This window comes from Pleurodeles waltl, chromosome 11 (genome assembly GCF_031143425.1).
Source record: "Pleurodeles waltl isolate 20211129_DDA chromosome 11, aPleWal1.hap1.20221129, whole genome shotgun sequence".
NCBI lineage: Eukaryota > Metazoa > Chordata > Amphibia > Caudata > Salamandridae > Pleurodeles > Pleurodeles waltl.
In genome coordinates, this window is record NC_090450.1 from 537,349,735 (window position 1) to 537,373,575 (window position 23,841).

A 23,841-nucleotide genomic window follows, 5' to 3' on the forward strand; every position below is an offset into this window, starting at 1 on the left:
CGAGTGAGGGAGCATGATAGAAAGTTAGGAAGATAGGGGCGTTACAGAGGGGGTGGCGAGTGAGGGAGGTCAGAGAGACGAGCACAGAGGAAGATCAGAGATGAAGAAAAGAAGCAGGAGAGGAGGTGAGTAGCGTGGGGCAGGGCGAGGGGCTGGGTGGTGGGGGTACTTACTGTGATTTCGCTGGGCTTGCTAGGAGGTCTCAGGAGCCTGGGCTGGTGGAGCTGCAGCGGGAGGGGGAGCGACCTACCCTTGGGTCAAGGGTCGCTAACTCTGTCGCGCAGCGGCCGCCAAAAGAGTGAGGGGGGGGGGAGGGGTCAGCTGGGGGCGGGGGACGGGAGTGGGGTGACGAATGGGAGCTGGGGGGGCGGGGCGTGCAGGAGGTGGCGGCGGGAAAGTGGAGGGAGGGGGGACAGGTAGAGGGGAGAAAAGATGGGGGAGGGGGGTTAAGGGTGGCGGGGAGTTAGGAGGAAAGTTAGGAGGAAAGTTAGGAAGATAGGGGAGGGGGGGTTACAGAGGTGGAGGTGAGTGAGGGAGAGAGATAGAAGGGTAGAAAGATAGGAACATGGGGGGGGTTACAGAGGAGGTGGCGAGTGAGGGAGAAAGATAGGAAGATAGGGGCGTTACAGAGGGGGTGGCGAGTGAGGGAGGTCAGAGAGACGAGTCAGGAGCAGGAGGGCAGATGCGGGAAGATCCAAGAAGAAGGTAAAAGAAGAAGAGGAGCAGAAGAGAGAAGAGCAGAAGAGAGAAGATCCAAGAAGAAGGTAAAGAAGAAGAGGAGCAGAAGAGAGAAGATCACAGAAGAAGGTAAAGAAGAAGAGGGGCGGAAGATCAGAAGAGAGAAGATCACAGAAGAAGGTAAAGAAGAAGAGGAGCGACGAGCAGCAGAGAGAAGAGCCAAGAAGACGGTAAAGAAGAAGAGGAGCAGAAGAGCAGAAGAGAGAAGATCACAGAAGAAGGAAAAGAAGAAGAGGAGCGACGAGCAGCAGTGAGAAGAGCCAAGAAGACGGTGAAAAAGAAGCGGAGCAGAGGAGAGGAGAGCCTAGAAGAAGGACACAGAAGAAGAAGGCACACGCAGGTCGCGGTGCAGAGGAGAGAGAAAGAAGCACACAGAAGAAGAACACAGATGAAGACAGAAGAAACAACACGCAGGACGGGGAGCAGGGAAGAAAGAAGAGTACAGATGAAGAATACAGATGAAGAGCACAGAGGAAGATCAGAGATGAAGAAAAGAAGCAGGAGAGGAGGTGACTAGCGCGGGGCAGGGCGAGGGGCTGGGCGGTGGGGGTACTTACTGTGATTTCGCTGGGCTTGCTAGGAGGTCTCAGGAGCCTGGGCTGGTGGAGCTGCAGCGGCAGGGGGGGGAGCGACCTACCCTGGAGTGCCCTAGGACACTAACAGGAGGCCTGGACCTTTGAGGCGCACCACCAAGTGTTACAGTTCCTGCAGGGGGAGGTGTGAAGCACCTCCACCCAGGGCAGGTTTTGTTTGTGACCTCAGAGAGCACAAAGGCTCTCACCCCACTGGGTCAGAAACTTGTCTCTTCCTGCAGGCTGCACCAACTTGTCAGTCCTGAACTAAAGGGTTGGGTAAGAGACAGGGGGCATCTATAAAATGCCCTATGTGTGCACTGAACAATAAATCCAACTCTGGCATCAGTGTGAGTTTATTGTTCTGAGAAGTTTGATACCAAACATCCTAGCCTTCGCTGAAGCCATCATAGAGCTGTGGAATTTGTAATGACAAACCACCAGCCCACGTACTTAATATGGCCACACTGCACTTACGTCTAAGAATGGACTTAAGTAACACAAAAGAGTGATGGATGGAGTGCTGAACAATGCAAACAGTCACACCCAGTCACAGATCTAGGTTTAATCCATTTTTCTTTTGCTCACCATGCCAGCCCAGCTTGGACCCGGACATATGCAAATCAGTCTTGACCCGGTTCCTCGTGGGAAAAGTCCAACCCAAACTGCCAAGCCAGGTCCTCCCTGGACCGGAAATAAGCATCCTGGGACCAATTTCAGGGTATGACCCTTCATCCGTCAAGCTACCTTGAATCCAGTGGCACAGTTAGCACGGAACCCATGTCTGGGCATACCGTTCCCACTTAGGGCAACATTAGCAACACAAAAGGAGGATGGAGGGAGTGCTGAACAATGCAAAACTCACCCCCAGTCACAGATCTGGGTTTAATTAATTGTTCTATTGCTCACATGCCACCCCAGTTTGGACCCAGCCATAGGCAAATCAGTCTTGACCCTGTTTCTCATGGGAACAGTCCAGCCCAAACTGCCAGGTAAGGTCCTCCATAGACCGGAAACAAGCATCCTGGAACCGGTTTCAGGGTATCACCCTTCATCAGCCAGGCTACCTTGAATCCAGTGGCACAGTGAGCACGGGACCCACATATGGGCATACATTTCCCTTTTAGGGCAACTTTAGCAACACAAAATGATGATGGACGGAGTGATCAACAATGCAAACACTCATCAAACTTCCCAGCCTTCAGTGAAGCCATCATGGAGCTGTGGAGTTTGTAATGACAAACTCACAGGCCATGTACTTAATATGGCAACACTGCACTAACAATGTCTAAGAATGGACTTACACTGTAGCGACCTAATGCTCATGCAGCTATGCCCTCACCTGTGGTATAGTGCACCCTGTCGTAGGGCTGTAAGGCCTGCTAGAGGGGTGACTTACCTATGCCACAGGCAGTGTGAGGTTGGCATGGCACTCTGAGGGGAGTGCCATGTCGACTTAGTCATTTTCTCCCCACCAGCACACACAAGCTTTGAGGCAGTGTGCATGTGCTAGAGGGGTGACTTACCAATGCCACACACAGTGGTTTGTGGGCATGGCATCCTGGAAAGGCTGTCATGTCGACTTTACCTTTTTCTCCCCATCAGCACACACAATCTGCAATAGCAGTGTGTATGTTCGTGGTGAGGGGTTCCTTCAGGGTGGCACAATACATGCTGCAGCCCTTAGGGACCCTCCATGGTCAGAGAGCCCTTGGTACCAAAAGTACCTTTAACAAGAGACTTAGCTGTGTGCCAGGGGTGTGCTAATTGTGGAAACAATGGTACAGTTTGGGGAAAGAACATTGATACTGGGGCCTGGTTAACCAGAAACCAGGCAAAAAGTAAGAGGGTGAGCATGTCAAAAGTGGTACTTTCATACAAGGCTCTCTCTTCTTTGACGACTTCTTGTGCCTACTCGAACATCCTGAAAATTGTGAGTGGGACAAGAGTGTGTGTGCTCAACGAGCAGTCTCAGGACCTTCCTCTTGACTGAGACCGGGAGCGACACAGAGCTGAGTGCTGGGCTGCGGTAAGCTTTAGGGACCGGGGCTTCAATCCATGTCTGTCTTCACTGTCAGGAGATCACAAACAAAAGCCTGTTCAGGATGGGTTGTGGAACACCCCTCCCAAGAGGATGATCTGCATTTCAAGGCAGGGAGCTTCAAAGAAGCCCACCACCTATGGCATGCAGATCTGGACTTCCTCAGAGGAAGATATCAACCCCCCTACCCCAGGGCCCATCTGGCACAATCTGGTAAAATTAGCTATGCAGGAGGTGTGTCACGTTTCTAGATTGGGCACTCCCCTTGGGTGCGCAGCCTGAAATGGACACGACCTAGGAAATTCCACCATCTTGTGTGTGGTGGAATTAAGGACCTCTGGACAGGGCGATGGCCACTCCCCACAGGAACTGGTCATCTGGCGGGTGTAGTGACCCCAAGGGTAAGTAGACTGACTTGGTGCCAGCCCTGCTGGCCTGCCTGCTGCATATGACAAGTCCTGCTGCTGCAGCCTCCAAGAAACTGTGAGAGCTGCCAGTGCTTCACAAGCCATCAGGAAGTACTCCCTTGGAGGAGGAACAGCTGCTCCCCTGCATCCACAGACACCCAAGAAAGAACTGTGAGAACTGGGACTGCCATAAACCCGACATCACCACTTTAACCGAAACGCCTAGCCCGTGCTGACATAGGCCATGGTGTCAGCGTTGTCCGCAGACCCTCCAGAGATGAAGTCCACCTTGAGTGCACCGTGTGTGGACTTTGAGACAGTGTCTGCGGGCCCCCTTGCAACCCTGAATGACTAGGAGACAGAAATCAGACACCTCGGGACACTTCTGCACCCGCCCACCCCAGACCAAGAAAAAGATAATCAAGGGTGTCCCCACATCTCCCACCCTTATGAAACCTGAAACCACTTGTTGGCTTGGACGGACTGGACCCTCAGTCCATGCCTGCAGACTGTTTCTGCAGGCCCCCCTACAACCGAAAGGAACTCCAGCACCGGACGCAATGCCAAAAGACACCACTACACCCGAGCCCCACAGCCCAAGGAGAAGAGGACTGACGGTGTCAAGGACTTCAAGGGTAGAGCCCTCTGTGGGTTCCCCAGGACTGGCCTTCCTATTCCCAGTTGCAGCAACTTTCCAACTCAACTATTTCCCATTAAAGTGAATGGGACACTCAACGCTGTAACACATCTCTGCATCCAGACATACTAGATCCTCCAGAGGTGACCTGTTGATGTGGCCTTGGATCCTGCTCGATACTAACCTTAAGTCCTGGAGAACTGTTCCCCACGTTGCTGTGAAATGCCCGAATGCAGAACATGTTTTTCCAAGGTAGGATAACATTACTGTGGACAAAAATTGCACTTTTAGAAATTGTACAAATTCTTATCTCGAAAAGTACTCGCCTGATTCCAGTGAGCTTGGTATCTGAGTTTATATAAAAGTATGTGTTATTTTTTTATAAATTGGTGTCTGATTTCTTCATTGAGTGTGTCTCACTTAGTGTATGAGTGTGTGTGTGTGTGTGTGTATATTACATGCTTAGCACTAGCCTCTGATATGTCTAACTGCTCAACCACACAACCCAAACAAAGAGCATTTAGGATGCCACTTCTGCCTCTGATATCTCTGGGGATTGCCTGGACTCTTTGCACAGTGTACCTCACTTTCGTCCAATATAAAAAGAGCCTGTCTCCAACACTCACCTTAGTGAAAAAGATGCCGAAACACTGCTTGAGTAACAGCTGCATCATTGCGCTGAGCTGATTCTAGACAATAGTGCTTAGTAAACGAATGAACGCTCCTGCAAGTCACAGCACAACATATTTTTTCTGACGGTACTCCAGCAAACAAACCTGATGATGTGGACACTGCTATTGCTGAGTGTGCCTTCACTTTATGTAATAAAGGCTTTCCAGCCTCTGGCTAGTAAAACAGAATTGCGGCCGAAATCTTACGAAGGATGGTAGTTTTAACTACTGGGCACCTTTGTGAATTTAATCATAGGAGACCAACAGCTGAGCTGTTCTTCTGAAATGTTTTCAATGATGTAGGTAGCAACTTGTGTAGGAGGCTGGCCTGGTTTGTAGTGGGTACCAAAGGTACTTACGCCTTATAACCGGTCCAGTTATCCCTTATTAGTGAAATGTAGTCAGTGTCTAGAAGCCAGGCTGTCTAGAGGTAGCTGTAGGCAGAGCAGCCAAGGCTGAACTAGGAGACATGCAAAGCTCTTGCAATACCACTGTAGTCACACAGTACTCACACACATGAAAGACAATCCTCAGTGTTACAAAAGTAAAGGTACTTTATTATAGTGACACAATACCAAAAATACCTTAGAGACTAAACTCCCTTAGGAGGTAAGTATTATACACAATATATACACTAGTAACCAAAAACGAATAAGTAAATAGTTAGAAAACAGTGCAAACAGTGAAAATCACAATAGTTTGAAATGGGCCTGGGGGAACACAAACCATATACTAAAATAGTGAAATGTGAAAGTCGGTTTCCCACCTAGGCAAGTGTAGTGTGTAGAGGGATGCTGGGAGTGTAAGAAAACACTAAAGGCAAGTAATAGACCCCACCCCAGAGTCCAGGAAAACAGTAGTAAATCACAGTAAGTTTCCTGAAAAACACAAGAAGTCGTGATAGAAGATTATGCAAGAACCAGAAGAGACTGCAAGGCACCAATGATGGATTCCTGGACCTGAAGTCCTGTGGAAGAAGTGGCCCAAGTCCAAGAAGCACTGGAGAGTCCAGGGAGAACAGGAGTTGCTGCTAACCCGGATGAAGTTGAAAAAGAAGACCCACCAATGAGAAGACAGTCAGGATTGCACCAAAGAAGACAGATGAGGGTTCCTGGTTGGTGCAGATGTCCCACGCCGGATGGATGAATGCAGTCTGGTTTGCGTTGCTGGATTCCGCCAACAAGCCTTGGCACGTGCAAAGCTTGCGGTTAGCGGAAAATGGCGCGGCCCGGGACTAGGAGGGACCCGGTGGCCTCTTGTAGGAAAGTACAATCTTTCTTGCCATGTTTCCCCCATTTTCTACCTGTATGTCAGTATGTTTTGCCTGTCTCACTGGGAACCTGCTGGTCAGGACCACAGTGCTCATAGGTTGTGGCCTAATGTGTGTGTTGTCAGTAGTGATGAACTGTGTCACTGAAGTTCTGCTAACCAGAACTTCAGTGCTTATGCTCTCTCTGCTTCCAAATTAGTCACTATTGATTAATTACTTCATTCACCAATTACAATTGGCACACTGGACCCTCCTTATAAGTCCCTAGTATATGGTACCTAGGTACCAGGGGCATTGGGGTTCCAGGAGATCCTTATGGGCTGCAGCATGGTATCACCCCATAAGGAGCTCAGACAAACCCTTTCACAGGACTGCCACTGCAGCATGCGTGAAATAGTGCACACACTATTTCACAGCCATTTTCACTGCACTTAAGTAACTTATAAGTCACATATATGTCTAACCTTCATTTACTGAAGGCTAGGTGCCAAGTTTCTAAGTGTGAGGGCACCCTTGCACTAGCAAAGGTTCCCCCACGCTGTCCAGGGCCAATTACCCAGACTTCGCGAGTGCGGTGACACCATTACACACGTGCATTACATATAGGTAAATCCCTATATGTAGCTTCACATTGGTAACTCCGAATATGGCCATGTAAGGTGTCTAAGATCACAGAATTGTCCCCCATTCCAAATATGGCATGGGGGGGGAGGGGGGGCAAATGCATCCTGGGGGTTTCACCATGGACCCCCAATACTACCAAACCAGCTCTCTGAGGCTTGCATTGCAGCTACAGCTGCTGCCACCTCACAGATAGGGTTCTGCCCTCCTGGGGTCTGAGCAGCTCAGTCCCAGGAAGGCAAAACAAAGCATTTTCTTTGAGAGGTGGGTGTTACACCCTCACCCGTTGGATATAGGTGTTACAGGCTTGGGAGGGGGAGCCTCTAGAAATGCTTTGAAGGGCACAGATGGTGGCCTCCTTGCATAGTCTACCCGGTTACACCAGTCTACACCGGTTAAGGCCCCCCCCCCCCCCCCAGTCCCTGCTCTGGTGCAAAACGGGACAAAGGAAAGGGGAGTGACCACTCCCCTGTCCATCACCACCCCAGGGGTGGTGCCCAGAGCTCCTTCAGTCTGTCCCTGGCATTAGCCATCTTGTTTTCCAAGGTGTGGAGAAACACTAGAAGCCTCCGAGTGACCAGTGCCAGCGGGAGACGTCAGAGACCCCCTCCTAATAGGTGCATACCTGGTTAGGTAGCCAATTCGCCTCTCAGGGCTATTTAGGGTCTCTCCTGTGGGTTCCTCTTCAGATTCTGATGGCAAGTTTCCAGCAGGAATCCTCTGCAACTACTCCTTCATCCTCTGACCTCGGATCAACCGTAGACTGCTCCAGAAACCGCTTTAACTGCAACAAAGTATCCAGAAGGGCTACTTTGACTCTACAACTTCAACTCCAGCCAGCAACTGCAACAGTTTCCACCATGTGCATGCTCTGGGGACTTTATGTCTTCACCCTGCACCAGAAGGACCGAAGAAATCTCCTGTGGCGTGACAGTCACTTCCCTGCTCCAGCAGGCACCTTCTAAGACGACGATTGGTTCCCTTGGACTCCTCTCCTGACGACGAGCACGCTCCTTGGAAAACAGGTGGTGGACCCCTTCGACACAGACTGTCCTAAGGTCCAGCTGTCCAACTTTGGAGGAGGTAAGAACTTGCCTTCCCTGTTTGCGACAGAACCTCTGTGCACTATTTGCAAGAATCCTTCATGCACAGCCTGGCCCACGTCTCCAGCACTCTATCCTGCGACGCTCAACTTGCTGAGTTGTTCTCCGACGGCGTAGGACCTTCTTTTCTAGAGCTGCAGCAACTGCAATTTGCACCTTCTTTGTCCCCGTCTCCGCTGCCTGGTCATCTGTGGATTCCCTCCAGTGTTTGGAGCCCCCTCTGCCTCCTCAGTCCGAGTTGAGGCCCCCAGGTCCCTCCTGGGTCCAAGCAGCACACTTTTGACGCAATCCGCAACATTGCTTGAACCAAGGCTTGTTGGACGAATCCAGCGCTGCAACTAGCCTGCATCCAACATCTCCACGTGGGACATCCTTTGCATCATGCAGAAACCCGCAGCCATCTTCTTTGGTGCTTTTCTGCAGACTTCTTCCAACCGGAGAATCCTCTTTTGCACCATCTTCTAGGTTGGCAGGTGCTCATGTCCTTCCTGGAATCTTCAGCAACTTCTGGACTTGATCTCCTCTCTATACAGGTCTTCAGGTCCAGGAATCCACCATTTGTTGCTTGCAGTCTTGCTTTGTTCTTGCAATAACTGTAATCACAACTTGTAGTGTGTCCTAAGGAAACTTGCAGTAATTTACTCCTAATTTCCTGGGCTCTGGGGTGGGGTATTTTACTCACCTTTGTGGTTTTCTTACACTCCCAGCGATCCTCTACACACTACACTTGTCTAGGGGGGAAATTTGTGATTTGCATTCCACTGTCTTAGTATATGGTTTGTGTTGCCCCTCAAACTATTTCTTCCTATTATATTCTATGGTATTTTCTATGGTTTGCTCTATCCTATGACTATTTACTTACATTATTTTGGTGTCTAGAGTATATATTGTGTATAATACTTACCTCCAGAAGGAGTATTGCCTCTGAGATATATTTGGCCTGGTGTCACCAAAATAAAGTACCTTTATTTTTGGTAACACGGAGTATTGTCTTTTATTGTGTATAAGTACTAGAGCTTTGCATGTCTCCTAGTTCAGCCTAAGCTGCTCTGCTACAGCTACCTCTATCAGCCACAACTGCTAGAACACTACTACATTTCACTAATAAGGGATCTATGGATGAGGACATCAATCCTAGGAGCAACTTGTACAGACACATTGAAGAACAAGTTACTTACCTTCGGTAACGCATTATATGCTAGAGACAATATCAAGCTGCAGATTCATTGCCTTTGAATTTCCCCACACGTCAGAATGGATATAGAAACATTTGCATAAGCAGTACTCCTGTGCGCTGTCGGGTGGCTTCGTTCAGATCCTCACAGCGTCGTTGGAGCAGGAAGTGACGTCGCAGTTGTAGGAGGCTGGCTCAGTATATGGTGTACACCTATGGGTGAGGCACCCTGTACTGAATCCAAGCAACCCTTAGTGATAGTCGAAGTGGTTCCTAATAACCAAAACTCACGTAGGGTAGCTGTGGAGAGCAGCTAAGGCTTATCAGAGAGGGTACAAGGCAATTGCAAGTACCACACAAGTCAGTCAGTAACGTTCACACAAGAAAGAACCATACCAATTTTAGAAAAATAATGTATTATTTATTAAAACACAAGCACTAAACTAACTTTGGTATATCTTCTTCAGGAGAGATATATGCACAGAAACAGGTAAGTAACAGCATAAAATAACTTGGACCCCTATGGGGAAGCCAAACCATATACTAAAAAAAGAAAAGAGATGTGAAGATCACAACTAACCAAGACTACCACCCAAGTACCTTAAAGACTGAGGAAGTACTACAATACCAAAGTTAAGCAGCTAAGGTTCCCCAGGCGCCCGTGTGCAGAGATGTTTCCCCAGGTCAGGTGTCCATAGGATAACAAGGGGAAGTCGCGGTTTGAGTTTTCGTGTTCCAGGACTCTTCCCAGAGGACCCATAGGAAACCCAGTGGGACAAGAAAGGTTCAATATTGCCCCCACCCGTGGATACCCAGAAAAGTGGAGTACCTACACCAGGGAGCACAGGTGCATAGGGGTGAAGTTGTGTCGGACCCTTCAGTTGAAGTCAAAGGGGACCTCGGTTGTCCAGCTGCTGTCATGACCCATGGACCAGGTCGGCTGAACGTTGGCAGGTATTCCGCAAGAAGAGGACCTTAGGAAAGAGGAGACAGAGTCCAGACCACCCGGAGATAGCCAGGGGATACAGGAGGGCAAAGCCCACCTTTCTTGAAGATGCTTTCCTGATGGACAGTTGTCGATGAGGGGAAGCTGTGGTGTCTAGGCGATGTATAAGGATCCCAGAAGTCATTCACAAGCTGTCCCACACCGGTCATCGAATTGCAGAGGGGTCAGTGATCAGCAGGACCACCAACAAGCCTTGGCAAATGCAAGAGAAGCGTTGCACATAGAGTTGCAGAAATGGGGACCAGCAAGGCCAGAGGGACTCAAACTTTACAGGTGAGGGCCAGCCCTCAGAAAGGAGAAGAGCCAGAAGGAATCGATGGAGACCCCTGGAGGACCCTGTGGCAGCAGGCACAGGGAGTTGCAGGGATGTCTCAGCAGCACAGAGAAGATGGACTGCCCACGTCGCAGGAGTTGTAGGGAGGACGTCGTCCTTGGAGCTGTGAGATCTTGGAGGCTGGGTCTTCTTGGAGCTAGGAGTTCTTCGAACTGAAGAGCCAACAATTCTTGGCAATGACAAACAGACACAGTGCACAGGGGTTCTGGCCAAGCAGCTCCAACAAAGGACCACAAAATTCCCACTTGCAAGGAAGACAAGTCAGACCTAAATATCCTGGACTCGTTGCTTGGGAGAATAAGCCCAAACCTACACTGTGTCCAGGACAGCTCCAATGAACGGGAGCATCTGAGAAGGACTCAGGTGTAGCTTTGGAACATTTATAGTGAACTACAGCGAATGATGGGGGTCAGCCATAGTCTGAAGGGGGGAAACGATAGTCTGGGGTGAGGCCGCCTTCAATAGCCAGTTGTCGAGCTAGGGTAGGCTGAAACCCCTAATCTGCGCATTTGAGCTACAACTACTGCCATCACCTTAGTGAATACCCAAGGGGCGCTGGTAAGGCCAAAAGGAAGCATGGTGAACTGAAAGTGCCCGTGGGATACCTTGAACCCATAGGTAACATCTGTGGGCAGGCAGGATGGGGATGTCAAAATATGCATCCTGCACATCTAAAGACACCATCCAGTCTCCTTGGTCTAGGGAAGACAAGAGCTGAGCCAAAGTAAGCATCTTGAATTTCCAGTTTTTGAGGAGGAGATTTATGGCTTGCAGATCTAGAATATGGCAAATACCATTGTTCTTTTTGGGTATGTGAAAGTAGTGGGAATAAACCATGTCCGACTTCTGATATTGGAACATTTTCAACAGACCATTCGGCCAGGAAAGCTGTAACTTCTTCTCGGACAAGGTCAAATGATCTTCCACCAGCCGTTCTCGAGATGGCGGTACAGGGGAAGGAAAAGATTGGGAAGGGAAAGAGTAGCTCCTTCGAATGATCTGCAAAGCCCATTTGCCCTATGTAATGAACCGCCAGTGGAGAAGATGGTGTTGTATTCTCCCTCCAACTGGGCAGCCATGGTCCTGCAGAATCAAACTAGGAGGGCTAGGAGAATGAAGCTGCTGGAAACTGGGTGGCAGACAACTTCTGGCTTCTAGAGCCTCTAGATCTGAAAACACTACACACACGTCCTTGCTTAGCCTCGAATGGTTGCTGCGCAGGACAGTGGCTGACTTAGTGCTGGCTCGGTACCTGGCCCCTACCGTAACCACAGCAATGCATGCAGAGAGGATCCAGAGGCTCCCCCTGACCACGACTGCCTGGTCACAAAGGAACCAGACGCCTGACCAAGCACTGCACCCGCAGCCCCCAGGACTGAGAGGAACCACCTACCAGTGCAGAAGTGACGAGCAGGTGGCCTTCATCCTAGCCCAGTCAGTGGCTGGCCCGAGAAGCCCCCGTGACCTGCCTGCATCGCCTAATGAACCCTGGGTCCCTCCATTGCTTTTAATAGCAAACCCGACACCTACTTTGTCCACTGCACCCGGACGCTCCTGTGCCGCTGAGGGTGTGTTTTGTGGGCTTGTGTCCCCCCCGTGCTCTACAAAACCCCCCTGGTCTGCTCCCCGAGGACGCAGGTACTTACCTGTAAGCAGACTAGGACTGGAGCACCCCAGTTCTTCATAGGCGCCTATGTGTTTTGGGCCCTCCTTTGACGTCTGCACCTGACCGGCCCTGTGTTGCTGGTGCTGTGGCTTTGGGGTTGCCTTGAACCCCCAACGATGGGCTGCCTATGCCCAGGAGACTGACTGTGTAAGTGCTTTACTTACCTGAGAAACCTAACCAAACTTACCTCCCCCAGGAACTGGCACTGTGTCCACTTTTAAAATAGCTTATTGCCATTTTAACCAAAACCGTGTGTACTACTGTTTTAAATCAAAGTTCTATACTTAGCTGTGTGAAGTACCTTGCATTCTATGTACTTACCTCAAATCTTGAATCTTGTGGTTCTAAAATAAATTAAGAAAATATATTTTTCTATAAAAACAATTGGCCTGGAGTAAGTCTTTGAGTGTGTGTTCCTCATTTATTGCCTGTGTGTGTACAACAAATGCTTAACACTACCCTCTGATAAGCCTACTCCTCGACCACACTATCACAAAATAGAGCATTAGTATTATCTTATTTTGCCACTATCAACCTCTAAAGGGGAACCCTTGGACTTCGTGCACACTATCACTCACTTTGAGATAGTATATACAGAGCCAACTTCCTACAGAGAATCTAAGGGAGGCTTATTCAGTATAGCATCCTGCTGGGCATGATGCTTTCTCTGTGACACTAACCGAGGGAAAACAACATATTCGTATATGGTGGAAGGAGCAGATTGGTTCAACCAGGTTGACTACACTTGAGAGGACAAGGGGAACTAGAGGGGGCAGGCAGAGGCTGAGAAGGTGAGACCGGTAAGTTAAGGTTAGCATTTACTGTTGCCCGAAGGCCAATAGGGGCGTCAATAGATGCGTTTTCTGAACCATTGGTGAAAGAGGCAATTACCTGAGCCCCAGTAACAGGCTCACAAAATTCTTATCGTTGAGCCAATTTGACCAGACTAGATTCGATTGAGCCTAACCAGTCTATCAATGGTTTAGGCTGCACTTTTCAAATAGACTCAAATCTATAGCAAAGTTCCACAAGATAATGCGACTCAGTCCCATCAGCCACGACACCCACTTGGAACTGGTACCTTTGGAACTCCCTGCCCCTCTACTCTTAGTAGTAACACCTTTTTTCATTTTAATAGGGGGTTCATTACATTCTACATAGACGTTGTCTATTTTCTTCAAGTGGGCAACCGAACAAGCACCACCCTTATTGGCAGAGTTAGAAGATCCAGAAGTTCCATCATATAGAGTTTAAACCGGCAAACCATCTCTTTCAATAGACAGTCTCCTTCCTGTTAGGGCAATTTGTTTCGAAATTACCCCTACTATTCACTCTAAGAATGAGTCAATGGTGGTAACCGCAGCTGCGGATGCAGAGCTGCCCAAAGTTTTCTTCTTACCCATGTCAGAAGGAGGAGCTATCCGGAGGGTGTCACAGAAAAAAAAGGTGAAAGGGGAGGACCCAGCCCAGCCTCTTCCGAGGCGATGAAGGGCGAAGATGGGCCCGGTCTTGGCCTGGGCACGTCCAATGCAGCAGGTGTTCCAGTGCACTTGTAGTGCAGTGCTCGGGCGTACAGGTGGCCCTTCAAGTGCAGCAGAAACAGCACTAGAGGCTTGGAGATGAAGTCCCACCCCAGCCAAAAATGGAAAGTGTCCTGTGCTGCTGGTGTTGCAGCGAGCTTTTAGTGCTGTGCTCGGGCATGCAGACGGCCCAGCAGGTTCAGCAGAAACAGCAGTGCAGGCTGGGGCACCAAGTCCCACCCCAGCCAAAAGTGGTCAATTGTTTTTATTACTGGGATACTTAGATGGGGAATATTAAAGAATGTCTTCTTATAATCTCCTTATTTAAACAATATTATTTAGGACTGCAGTGCCTTCTTTCTTCTGATTTACCTTCAGACAACTAAAGTAGTTCCATCAATAAATGACTACATAAAAAAAACTGGCATAATTTCATTTTGTTTTCTTGCTTAGAAGTACTACATGGCCAGTGGAAGTGGAATAAAAACAGTATGAGCCTACAGATGCAGACTGTCTTGGAGGACTCGCATGATTGAAGATTTAACACCAATCAACAGTTTATGAAAAACAGCACCCAATAGACGCAAATCTTAGAAGTTGCTGATTTGCAGAATATGCATGAGTCTTGTGAGTGGGATGCAGACTGAGAATCTAAAGCTACAGTTATCGACAGTGAGGAAAAATATAATTAATGAACATTAGCACTTGTGCAATTACGACCCCTGAGGCTGCAAGAAAGAAACGGAGTTGTGAATAAGAGATATTTTTTATTCCTTTATGTTATTTGCTTTTTCAAGTACTGGGTAGGTATCAATAGGGCACAGCTACTTGAGACAACATGGGAGGCAGACCCTTGCAAACAAAAGGTTCATCATTCCACCCACCCTCAATACTTGAAGGGCTATACCAAAACAGTACTGAGGAATTGAATAGGTTGCCAGGGTTAAGTGTGGGGTTAGGGAAACTGTCAGTCATCAGTACAGCCAGGACTACTATTTTACAGAAAATAGCATTTTCCATTTCTAAGAAGTAATAAAAGATACAGCTACTTACTTGAGAAGGTACAGGAGATTGCACACAGCAGAGCTTTTTAATGGCACCATACAAGTCATCTCGGGTTCCTGTAATAATGCACACCACCATCTGCACATTACTCTGTAAAACACAAAGGGCTCTTGTTAGAAATGAAACAAACGAAGAAGAGAGACAGAGGAATTTACAACACTAATGGAAAAAATATGGTCATTGAAATGAGATGAAGAAAGGATTGCTATGTTTCAGACATTTCCTGAAACTGTTGGAGATAGCATAATATGCAGACTGTACATTGTGCTGTGCTGCCTAGTCCCTATGCCCCACACTACAAAAAAACTGATAGATACAAAAATAGTAGAGACCAGTAATGCAACACCCAAACCAGATGGAACCTGGCTGATAGGTTGAGAGACGGTGAAATGTCGAGTTGAGGACTGAAGTCAACCCTTGATCTCTGCATTTCCTTTTGCCAACTCATCAAGGTAACAAAGACATCCAGAATCTTCTCTTTGGATTCTTCAGTCTACACTTTTCCCACAGGTGTGCTGCTCTTTCATTATTCATACTTTAATCATTCCGCCACCTGTATGTGCATCCGTATAAACCATGTACAGTGCAAATTAAGTGAAATTCAAAGGTAAAGAAGAGTGGACAGAACTCAACAACTGTCCTTCTCTGTTCACCAAAGCAGAGATAAACAAGAGGAAGAGGAGTAGGAAGATTCAAACCAGCACTCTATGACTCCAGAGGCAATCAGGTCAGCACTGCTAGTTGTTCCTGACTGCCAGTGCAGGGACCAGATACTACCACAACATTTACAGACATGGCAGGAACCTGCTCATTAAGTTTTGACTACCCGAGTGTATAAGACTTATAAAATGTAAGATTAAACAGCACGATAAACTTAACTTGAAATTTAAATAAGTTACTTTTCTACCCAAAACAATATCAGTCACAAACTGCCGCCTTTGAGGTTGCAACATTACAATATACAACTTGGTTGTACAATAGTTACAATATAAAACCTTTACTTTTAATGCTTTTAATTCACTGACCCATCACCAACCCTAAACACCATCCTTCTCTGCCACTAAAAAAGCTCTCACCACACCTAAGCTACACCCATAACTGACCCCTAAAATTTATTTCTGAAACTCTTAGACCCCTTCACCACTCCTAAACTCCAGCCATCCCTGGATCTTAAAAGCCCTTTCTACACCTAAACCCCACCCCTCTCTGAACCCTTAAAAAAAATAACCATCACTAAACTCACTCATCCCTGAACCATTGAAACCCTGCATTACCCCTAAATTTCAACCATTAATAATAAAAAAAATAATAATAAAAAAAAAAATATATATATATATATATATGTATATATATATATATATGCGCCAGAAGCATCGTACAATTAATAGTTGTACCAGTTTAGTTTACATTTCCAACACAATAGTTGTCGATCTGTTTAAGCTTCTTCCAAATTCAACCTGTAGGAAGTTGGCTCTGTATATAGTATTTCAAAATAAGAAATAGTGTGCACAGTTAGAGGTAAGATAGTGGCAGAAAGAGATAATTCTAATGCTCTATTTTGTGGTAATGTGGTTGAGCAGTATGCTTATCAGAGGGTAGTGTTAAGCATTTGTTGTACACACACACAGGCAATAAATGAGGAACACACACTCAAAGACTTACTCCAGGCCAATAGGTTTAAATATAGAAAAGTATCTTTTCTTAGTTTATTTTAAGAACTACAAGTTCAAGATTTACAAGTTATACTTCAAATGAAAGGTATTTCACTTAGGTACTCTAGGAACTTTGAATAATCACAATGTCATGTACAGTCTTTGTAAAAATGGCAATAAGCTATTTTAAAAGTGGACACAGTGCAAAAATAAACAGTTCCTGGGGGAGGTAAGTAGAGGTTAAGTTTACAGGTAAGTCAAAGTTGGGTCCAAGGTAGCCCACCGTTGGGGGTTCAAGGCAACCCCAAAGTTACCACACCAGCAGCTCAGGGCCTGTCAGGTGCAGAGGTCAAAGTGGTGCCCAAAACGCATAGGCTTCAATGGAGAACAGGGGTGCCCCGGTTCGAGACTGCCAGCAGGTAAGTACCTGCGTCCTCGGTGGGCAGACCAGGGGGGTTTTGTATGGCACTGTGAGGGACACAAGCAGGCACAGAAAGTACACCCTCAGCGGCACAGGGGCGCCGGGTGCAGAGTGCAAACAGGTGTCGGGTTTTGTATAGGAAGTAATGGGAGACCCAGGGGTCTCTTCAACGATGCAGGCAGGCACGCACAGAGGGGGCTCCTCGGGGTAGCCACCAGCTGGGCTAGGCAGAGGGTCACTTCTGCACTGGAGTTCGGTTCCTTCAGGTCCTGGGGGCTGCGGGTGCAGTGTTGGTTCAAGGCGTCGGGTCCCTTGTTACAGGCAGTCGCGGTCAGGGGGAGCCTCTGGATTTCGTCTGCAGGTGTCGCTGTGGGGGCTCAGGGGGGTCACCTCTGGCTACTTGCGGGCTCGCAGTCGCCGGGGAGTCCTCCCTGTAGTGTTGGTTTTCCGCAGGTCGAGCGGGGGGCGCCGGGTGCAGAGTGGAAAGTGTCACGCTTACGGCGGGAAACGTGAAGTCTTAAAAGTTGTTTCTTTGTTGCAAGAAAGTTGCAGATTGTTGAACAGGGCCGCTGTTCACAGGAGTTTCTTGGTCCTTGGTTGCAGGGCAGTCCTCTGAGGCTTCAGAGGTTGCTGGTCCCTGTTGGATGCGTCGCTGTTGCAGTTTTCTTCGAAGTTGGGAGACAGGCCGGTAGGGCTGGGGCCAAAGCAGTTGTCATCTCCGTCTTCACTGCAGGGCTTCAGGTCAGCAGTCCTTCTTCTTGTTAAGGTTGCAGGAATCTAGTTTCCTAGGTTCTGGGGTGCCCCTAAATACTGAATTTAGGGGGGGGGGGGGTTTAGGTCTGGGAGGGCAGTAGCCAATGGCTACTGTCCTTGAGAGTGGCTACACCCTCTTTGTGCCTCCTCCCTGTGGGGAGGGGGGGGCACATCCCTATTGGATGTAGGATTTCTAAAAGTAAGGGTCACCTCAGCTCAGGACACCTTAGGGGCTGTCCTGACTGGGGGGTGACTCCTCCTTGTTTTTCTCATTATCTCCTCCAGCCTTGCCGTCAAACGTGTTGGCAGTGGCCGGAGGGGCGGGCATCTCCACAAGCTGGGATGCCCTGTGGCGCTGTAACAAAAGGGGTGAGCCTTTGGGGCTCACCGCCAGGTGTTACAGTTCCTGCAGGGAGAGGTGAGAAGCACCTCCACCCAGTACAGGCTTTGTTCCTGGCCACAGAGTGACAAAGGCACTCTCCCCATGTGGCCAGCAACATGTCTGGTGTGTGGCAGGCTGGCAAAACTAGTCAGCCCACACTGGAAGTCGGGTATGTTTTCAGGGGGCATCTCTAAGATGCCCTCTGGGGTGTGTTTCACAATAAAATGTACACTGGCATCAGTGTGCATTTATTGTGCTGAGAAGTTTTATACCAAACTTCCCAGTTTTCAGTGGAGGCATTAGGGTGCTGTGGAGTTCGTGTCTGACAAACTCCCAAACCATATACTCTTATGGCTACCCTGCACTTACAATGTCTAAGGTTTTGCTTAGGCACTGTAGGGGCATAGTGCTCATGCACCAATGCCCTCACTTGTGGTATAGTTCACCCTGCCTTAGGGCTGTAAGGCCTGCTAGAGGGGTGACTTACCTATGCCACAGGCAGTGTGAGGTTGGCATGGCACTCTGAGGGGAGTGCCATGTCGACTTAGTCATTTTCTCCCCACCAGCACACACAAGCTGTGAAGTAGTGTGCATGTGCTGAGTGAGGGGTCCCTAGGGTGGCATAAGACATGCTGCAGCCCTTTGAGACCTTCCCTGGCATCAGGGCCCTTGGTACCAGGGGTACCAGTTACAAGGGACTTACCTGAGTGCCAGGGTTGTGCCAATTGTGGAGACAAAGGTACAGTTTAGGGAAAGAACACTGCTGCTGGTGCCTGGTTAGCAGGGTCCCAGCACACTTTCAAATCATAACTTAGCATCAGCAAAGGCAAAATGTCAGGGGGTAACCATGCCAAGAAGGCATTTCGTTACACAGCCCATTCCTGAACCCTAAAAACCCCTTCATCACCCGTAAACCCTACCCATCACTGAGCCTTAAAAACTCTCAACAGCCCTAATCTTCACCCATCAGCAAACCTCAAAAACTCACCATCCTTAGCTTTTCAATGATAGGGTTAAAGCTGTCCAATACCATATTCTTTAATCCTCGATTATGTAAAATCCCAACGATAACTAAGGTGAGACGTTTTGCACGTAAACTGTAAATTGCTCAGAGAAGCTATAGTGGTGTTAACGTTCATTGGTAAACCTTTGGATTGAGACCAATTAATCTTATATCCTGAAAAAGTTGAAAAAGTATTAAAAAGAGAAATGAAAGAGGTAGCCGAAGATTCAGAATTAGAAAGAGTCAATATAATATTATCAGCATAATAAAATGTTTTCACTTCGCCAGTAGGACATACTATACCCCTAAAGCTAGCACTTTGTCTAATGGCAATAGCAAGTGATGCCAAATCAAGGAGAAATAAGGGACAAAGGAGGCATCTTTGTCTTGTGCCACGATGAACTTTGAAATAAGAAGAGGTAAATCCATTACACGTAATTGCTGCTTTTGGAAAATGATACACTCGTCTATAGAGTAATAAAATCTTTTCCAAAACCCATGCTTTCCATTGTTCTAAACAAATATCCTGATTCCCCGCTATCAAAAGCTTTTTCTGCATGCAAGGATAACAAAACACTTTCTTCTTTTTTTATTGCGCTAGTGCAACAATAAATGTAAAATCGTACGGAGATGATTTGAAGAAGAACAGTATGGGACAAGACCAACTTGAGACGGCTGAATAAGCGATGTAATAACTGAAGTAAGTAAATTGTCTAAGACTTTAGCCAGGATTTCAATGTCAGAGTTTATTAACGAAAAGGGTATGTAACTGGAACATTCAAGTGGGTCTTTACCCAGTTTAGGAATAACAGTAATATGGGCACGTCGAAACTCAGTGGGAAGATGCTCTACTTTTAAAGGTTGGATAAGAAAGATTGCAACAGGGGGAGTGTGTGTGAGTCTTGGTAATTTTATAAAATTCAATAAAGAAACTATCTTCCCCCAGGGCTTTACCGGTAGCAGGACAATCAATAGCTTTCATAATTTCATCTGTTGTAATTTCCACTTCCAAGCTATGTCTTTGCTCTTGAGATAATTCTGGGACAGCAATATTTGCAAAGAAAGCATCTTCCTCTTTAGTATCTAAACAATTTAGTGAGGAATACAGCGTCTCATAATAATTTCAAAATTATGACAATATTTCAGAAGGGAGTGTAAGTAAATTACCAGTGGAGTTTCTAATTGCAGGAATAGTTCTGGAGGACTCTTGCTGACTTAACTGATATGCTAAAAGGCGTCCGGCATTCTCCTCTCTTTCTTAATGAGATTGGTGAATAAGAAAGAGGCATTTTTCAGCATGGGCGGTATAGAGATTATTAAGTTTGAATTTGACAGATTAACTTCTTTAATACTGCTGGAGACTGTGCGATTAACGCTCAGAAACGATCAAGGCTTCTTTTTCCAGGGCTAACCTTTTTGAGAAGAGCTGAATCTTTCATAACCATACCTCTTATTACAGCTTTGCCAGCACCCCATAACGTATTAGCTACAGTTACCGAATTCTTGTTTTCTTCAAGAAATTGCTCAACATGATGGCTTAGCTTGTCTCTCTTGAGGTGTTTATATGAAGGGATAATAAATCTCCAAATGGGTTTCGAGGTATGTGATAGTCCTACATTTACATGAATATCTATTAAATCATGATCAGAAAGGCTACAGAGAGTAATTCCAGTTTCTGATACTATTTTTTAAAGTGAAGGAGACGTCAAAAAGTAATCAATTCTTGAGCAAATTAAATGTGAGCAAGATGTAAAGGTGTATTCCCTTTCGTCTGGATATAATAATCTCTACTGCTCTTGTAACGCAAAGTCTTTGATGAGATCTTTTAAAATATGCCTATTACTGGGATGATGAGTGTCTGGTTTACCTGGTCTGTCAATGAATGGATCAATGGTCACATCCAGTCTCCCCTCCATTACCAATCGAGTAGGACCTAAAGAAGACAACAATCTACTAATTTGAGGGATACATTTAATTTTGGAGTCAGTGGGTGCATAAATAGAACCAACAATCAAAAAAGAATTTCATATACGAAGTTTGGCGAAGATATATCTACCTTTGGTATCCACCCATGTCTGAATAATTGTTTATGATCAACTCTCATTGAAAAGAATGGCGACACTACATTTACGGGTAGGGTTAGGATCACTACACGGTTTGTTGGAAGTAACATTTGCATTTGAAACATGACCAATCCAATCTCTTTTCAATTTATCACTTTCTAGTACATTAAGATGAGTTTCCTGCAACAGTGCAATATCAGGCTTATGCTGTCCAAGAAAATTAAGAATTTTCTTTATCTTGATAAAATGCATTAACATTCAATAAAACAATCTTCAGAGGTTTCATCACGGAGGACAGCATAAGGAAGAGAGTAAGAAAAAAAACCCCAGTAAGAAATTAAAAGAGAGCCAAAGGAGAAAGGAAAGAAGAAAAAGTACCAGAAAGAAAACGCCCAGCACACCAGGAAACAAAAAAAGAAAGTAAACAATAACAGTAAGTGTTGAAAGCTAAAGAAAAGAGGGACATAAGAAGGGAGTAGATAAGATTTGAAAATAAAAAAGAATAAAAGTGTTATATAGAAAAGGCTGAATATGAGGACATTAGAAACTCAAGTTGGGGTAAAAATGAAAGAACATTAAAAAGATTATGAACATTAGTCCCCTCCCTCCCTCTATCCACCCTCCTCTCTAATATAATTGGGTAGAAGGTTAAAATGTATTAGAAAGAATTTTAAAAAACTGCTGAATAGAGAAAAGGAGTAGAAAGAGTGAACAATTGAAAAAAGAAGAGATCAAAGAGAAAAGTAAATAAGAAATGATTATAAATGACAAACAATATAATGTAAGTTGTCCAACACAAAGCGATAAAACAACAATATAAGCTAAACAAATTAAATAGATTGAGGGAGTGGACAATAGGCACCACAGAGTGAGGGACAGAGACGAGGGCAGTGATGTAAATTACAAAGAAAAAATCTAAAATAGAATACCCGACATCTCACAAGAATAAAAGCACATGAGGTATTAAAAAAAAAGTTATATAGGAATGATTATAAATATGAGACAGTTTGAGTCCGAGTGTAAGGAAAAAAACAGATTCAAGAAAGAAAAAGGGGGGGGGGGGGGGGGACAGAGATAAACCAAACAAATTGCCCACCCCCCACCCCACCAAGATATTTAGCAAATAGCACATTTTTACAAGAGGAAAATAAGGTGTTAATGAGATTTCAAAAACAGTTAGCAATCATAATCAAGATTTCAAGGGGGATCTAAATTTGTCCTTAGATTGATATTTCTTCCATGCTTTGAATTTACCACCATGAGTCCAGGTTCGTTAAACTTTCTCCCATTCTCCATAATCATCAGCATCTGAAAGAGAAGTATTTGAAGGACCCCGTGTAGGTGGCAGAGAAGAAGATTTATGTTCCTTCTTTGAGTCCTTTTCGTCTAAGTCGTTCAAAAATGATTCCAAGTCATGAGGATCAAAGTACTCTTTGGTTTTCCCTTGAAAAGACACAATCATGGTCCATGGTTCCAGAAGACCATATTTAATGTGTCTCTTCTTCAGCCTCGGACAGAGTGCAAAAGATTGTTTCCTTTTAAGATTGGTGGGTGCCAAAAGGTCAGACGCAATAATAACTTGTGACTTGTCATACGTATATGGACCATGCTTCCTTGCATCCATAATGATTTGAGGAGCGTGCTTGAAGGCTAAGATATGACTTGGTTGTGACAAACACGATCGGCACACTGTAATTCAAGCAGTGGAGGGAAGGTGTTGTTCAACAGGGTAGGAACTAAAGTGGTCAGGAAACTTAACATATCATCTTTTCGAATTGTTCAGGAATCCTATAAGTCTTATGCTATTCCTCCTACTATGATCATCCAAATCAATCATTTTTTGTTGCAGATACCATATATCATGACTTGTTTCAGGAACCTTATGAAGACGAATTTCAATTTCAGTAATATGACTGTCCATTGTCTACATACAACACTGAAATGTAATTTATTAACTTCACTTCTTAAACCTTGAACTTCCAAGGTATTGGCTGAAACTGCGCTATTTAGGGATGCAAATTAAGATTTAATATCCAACAGTTCTTTCAATAGGGTATCCATAGCTGAGGAGGGTAGTTCTGGAGACTCTGCCATTGTACACTTTGAATTATCAAAGACGAGTTTAGACTTCAAGGCAGCACTGTATGATAATTGTCGAACACATGTAGGAACTGACATGGGAATTTTCTTTTCTTGTCTCCTTCAAATATAAAATCTAAATAATTATGCAATTTATAACATGAGGGACAATCTGAAAAAATATAATCCCATCTATAGTTGAAGATGAAATTAAGAGCAAAGTGAATTTAAATATCGCAGTAGCCTCAAAAAGTTTAGTGCCCCAGTCTTTCTTTGCCAGGAATCTTAACATTCACTCATTCCATTATCTTCCACTCTCCCCCTGAATTGCATTCCAATCCTCAAATAATGAAACATTAACACACAGATGAGCAGATCAGGCAGTGTCCTATGTGTAAGGAGTGCAGCAGTGAAAGTTACATCCCCAATGGAGTCATCAAACTCGAGCAGCTCAAAAGAAAAAAAACACACATCCAGAAGGCAATTTTACCAGTGCATGTTTAAGTTGCGGGAAATGTAACAACATTAATGCTGCTGTTGTAGCTGTCTGTATTACAGTGTTGGAGCGATGCAAAAAAAAAAAAACATGCTGCCATCGAGAACAAAGAGATGCTTTCATTGCATATACTGGTCACCATTTTCCAAATCTCTGAGTGATGAGCG

The 23,841-nt window shown here is 46.0% G+C and overlaps 1 protein-coding gene across 2 annotated transcripts in view; it reads right to left on the minus strand.

Annotated features, from left to right (window-relative positions):
- PIWIL2 (piwi like RNA-mediated gene silencing 2) overlaps positions 1-23,841 on the minus strand; it is a 1,291,255-nt gene that overhangs the window by 352,492 nt on the left and 914,922 nt on the right. For both annotated transcript variants that reach the window (XM_069213952.1, XM_069213950.1), the window contains exon 19: positions 14,814-14,915. In XM_069213952.1, coding sequence (XP_069070053.1) covers positions 14,814-14,915 — 102 coding nt within the window. The remainder of the gene's footprint in view (positions 1-14,813; positions 14,916-23,841) is intronic.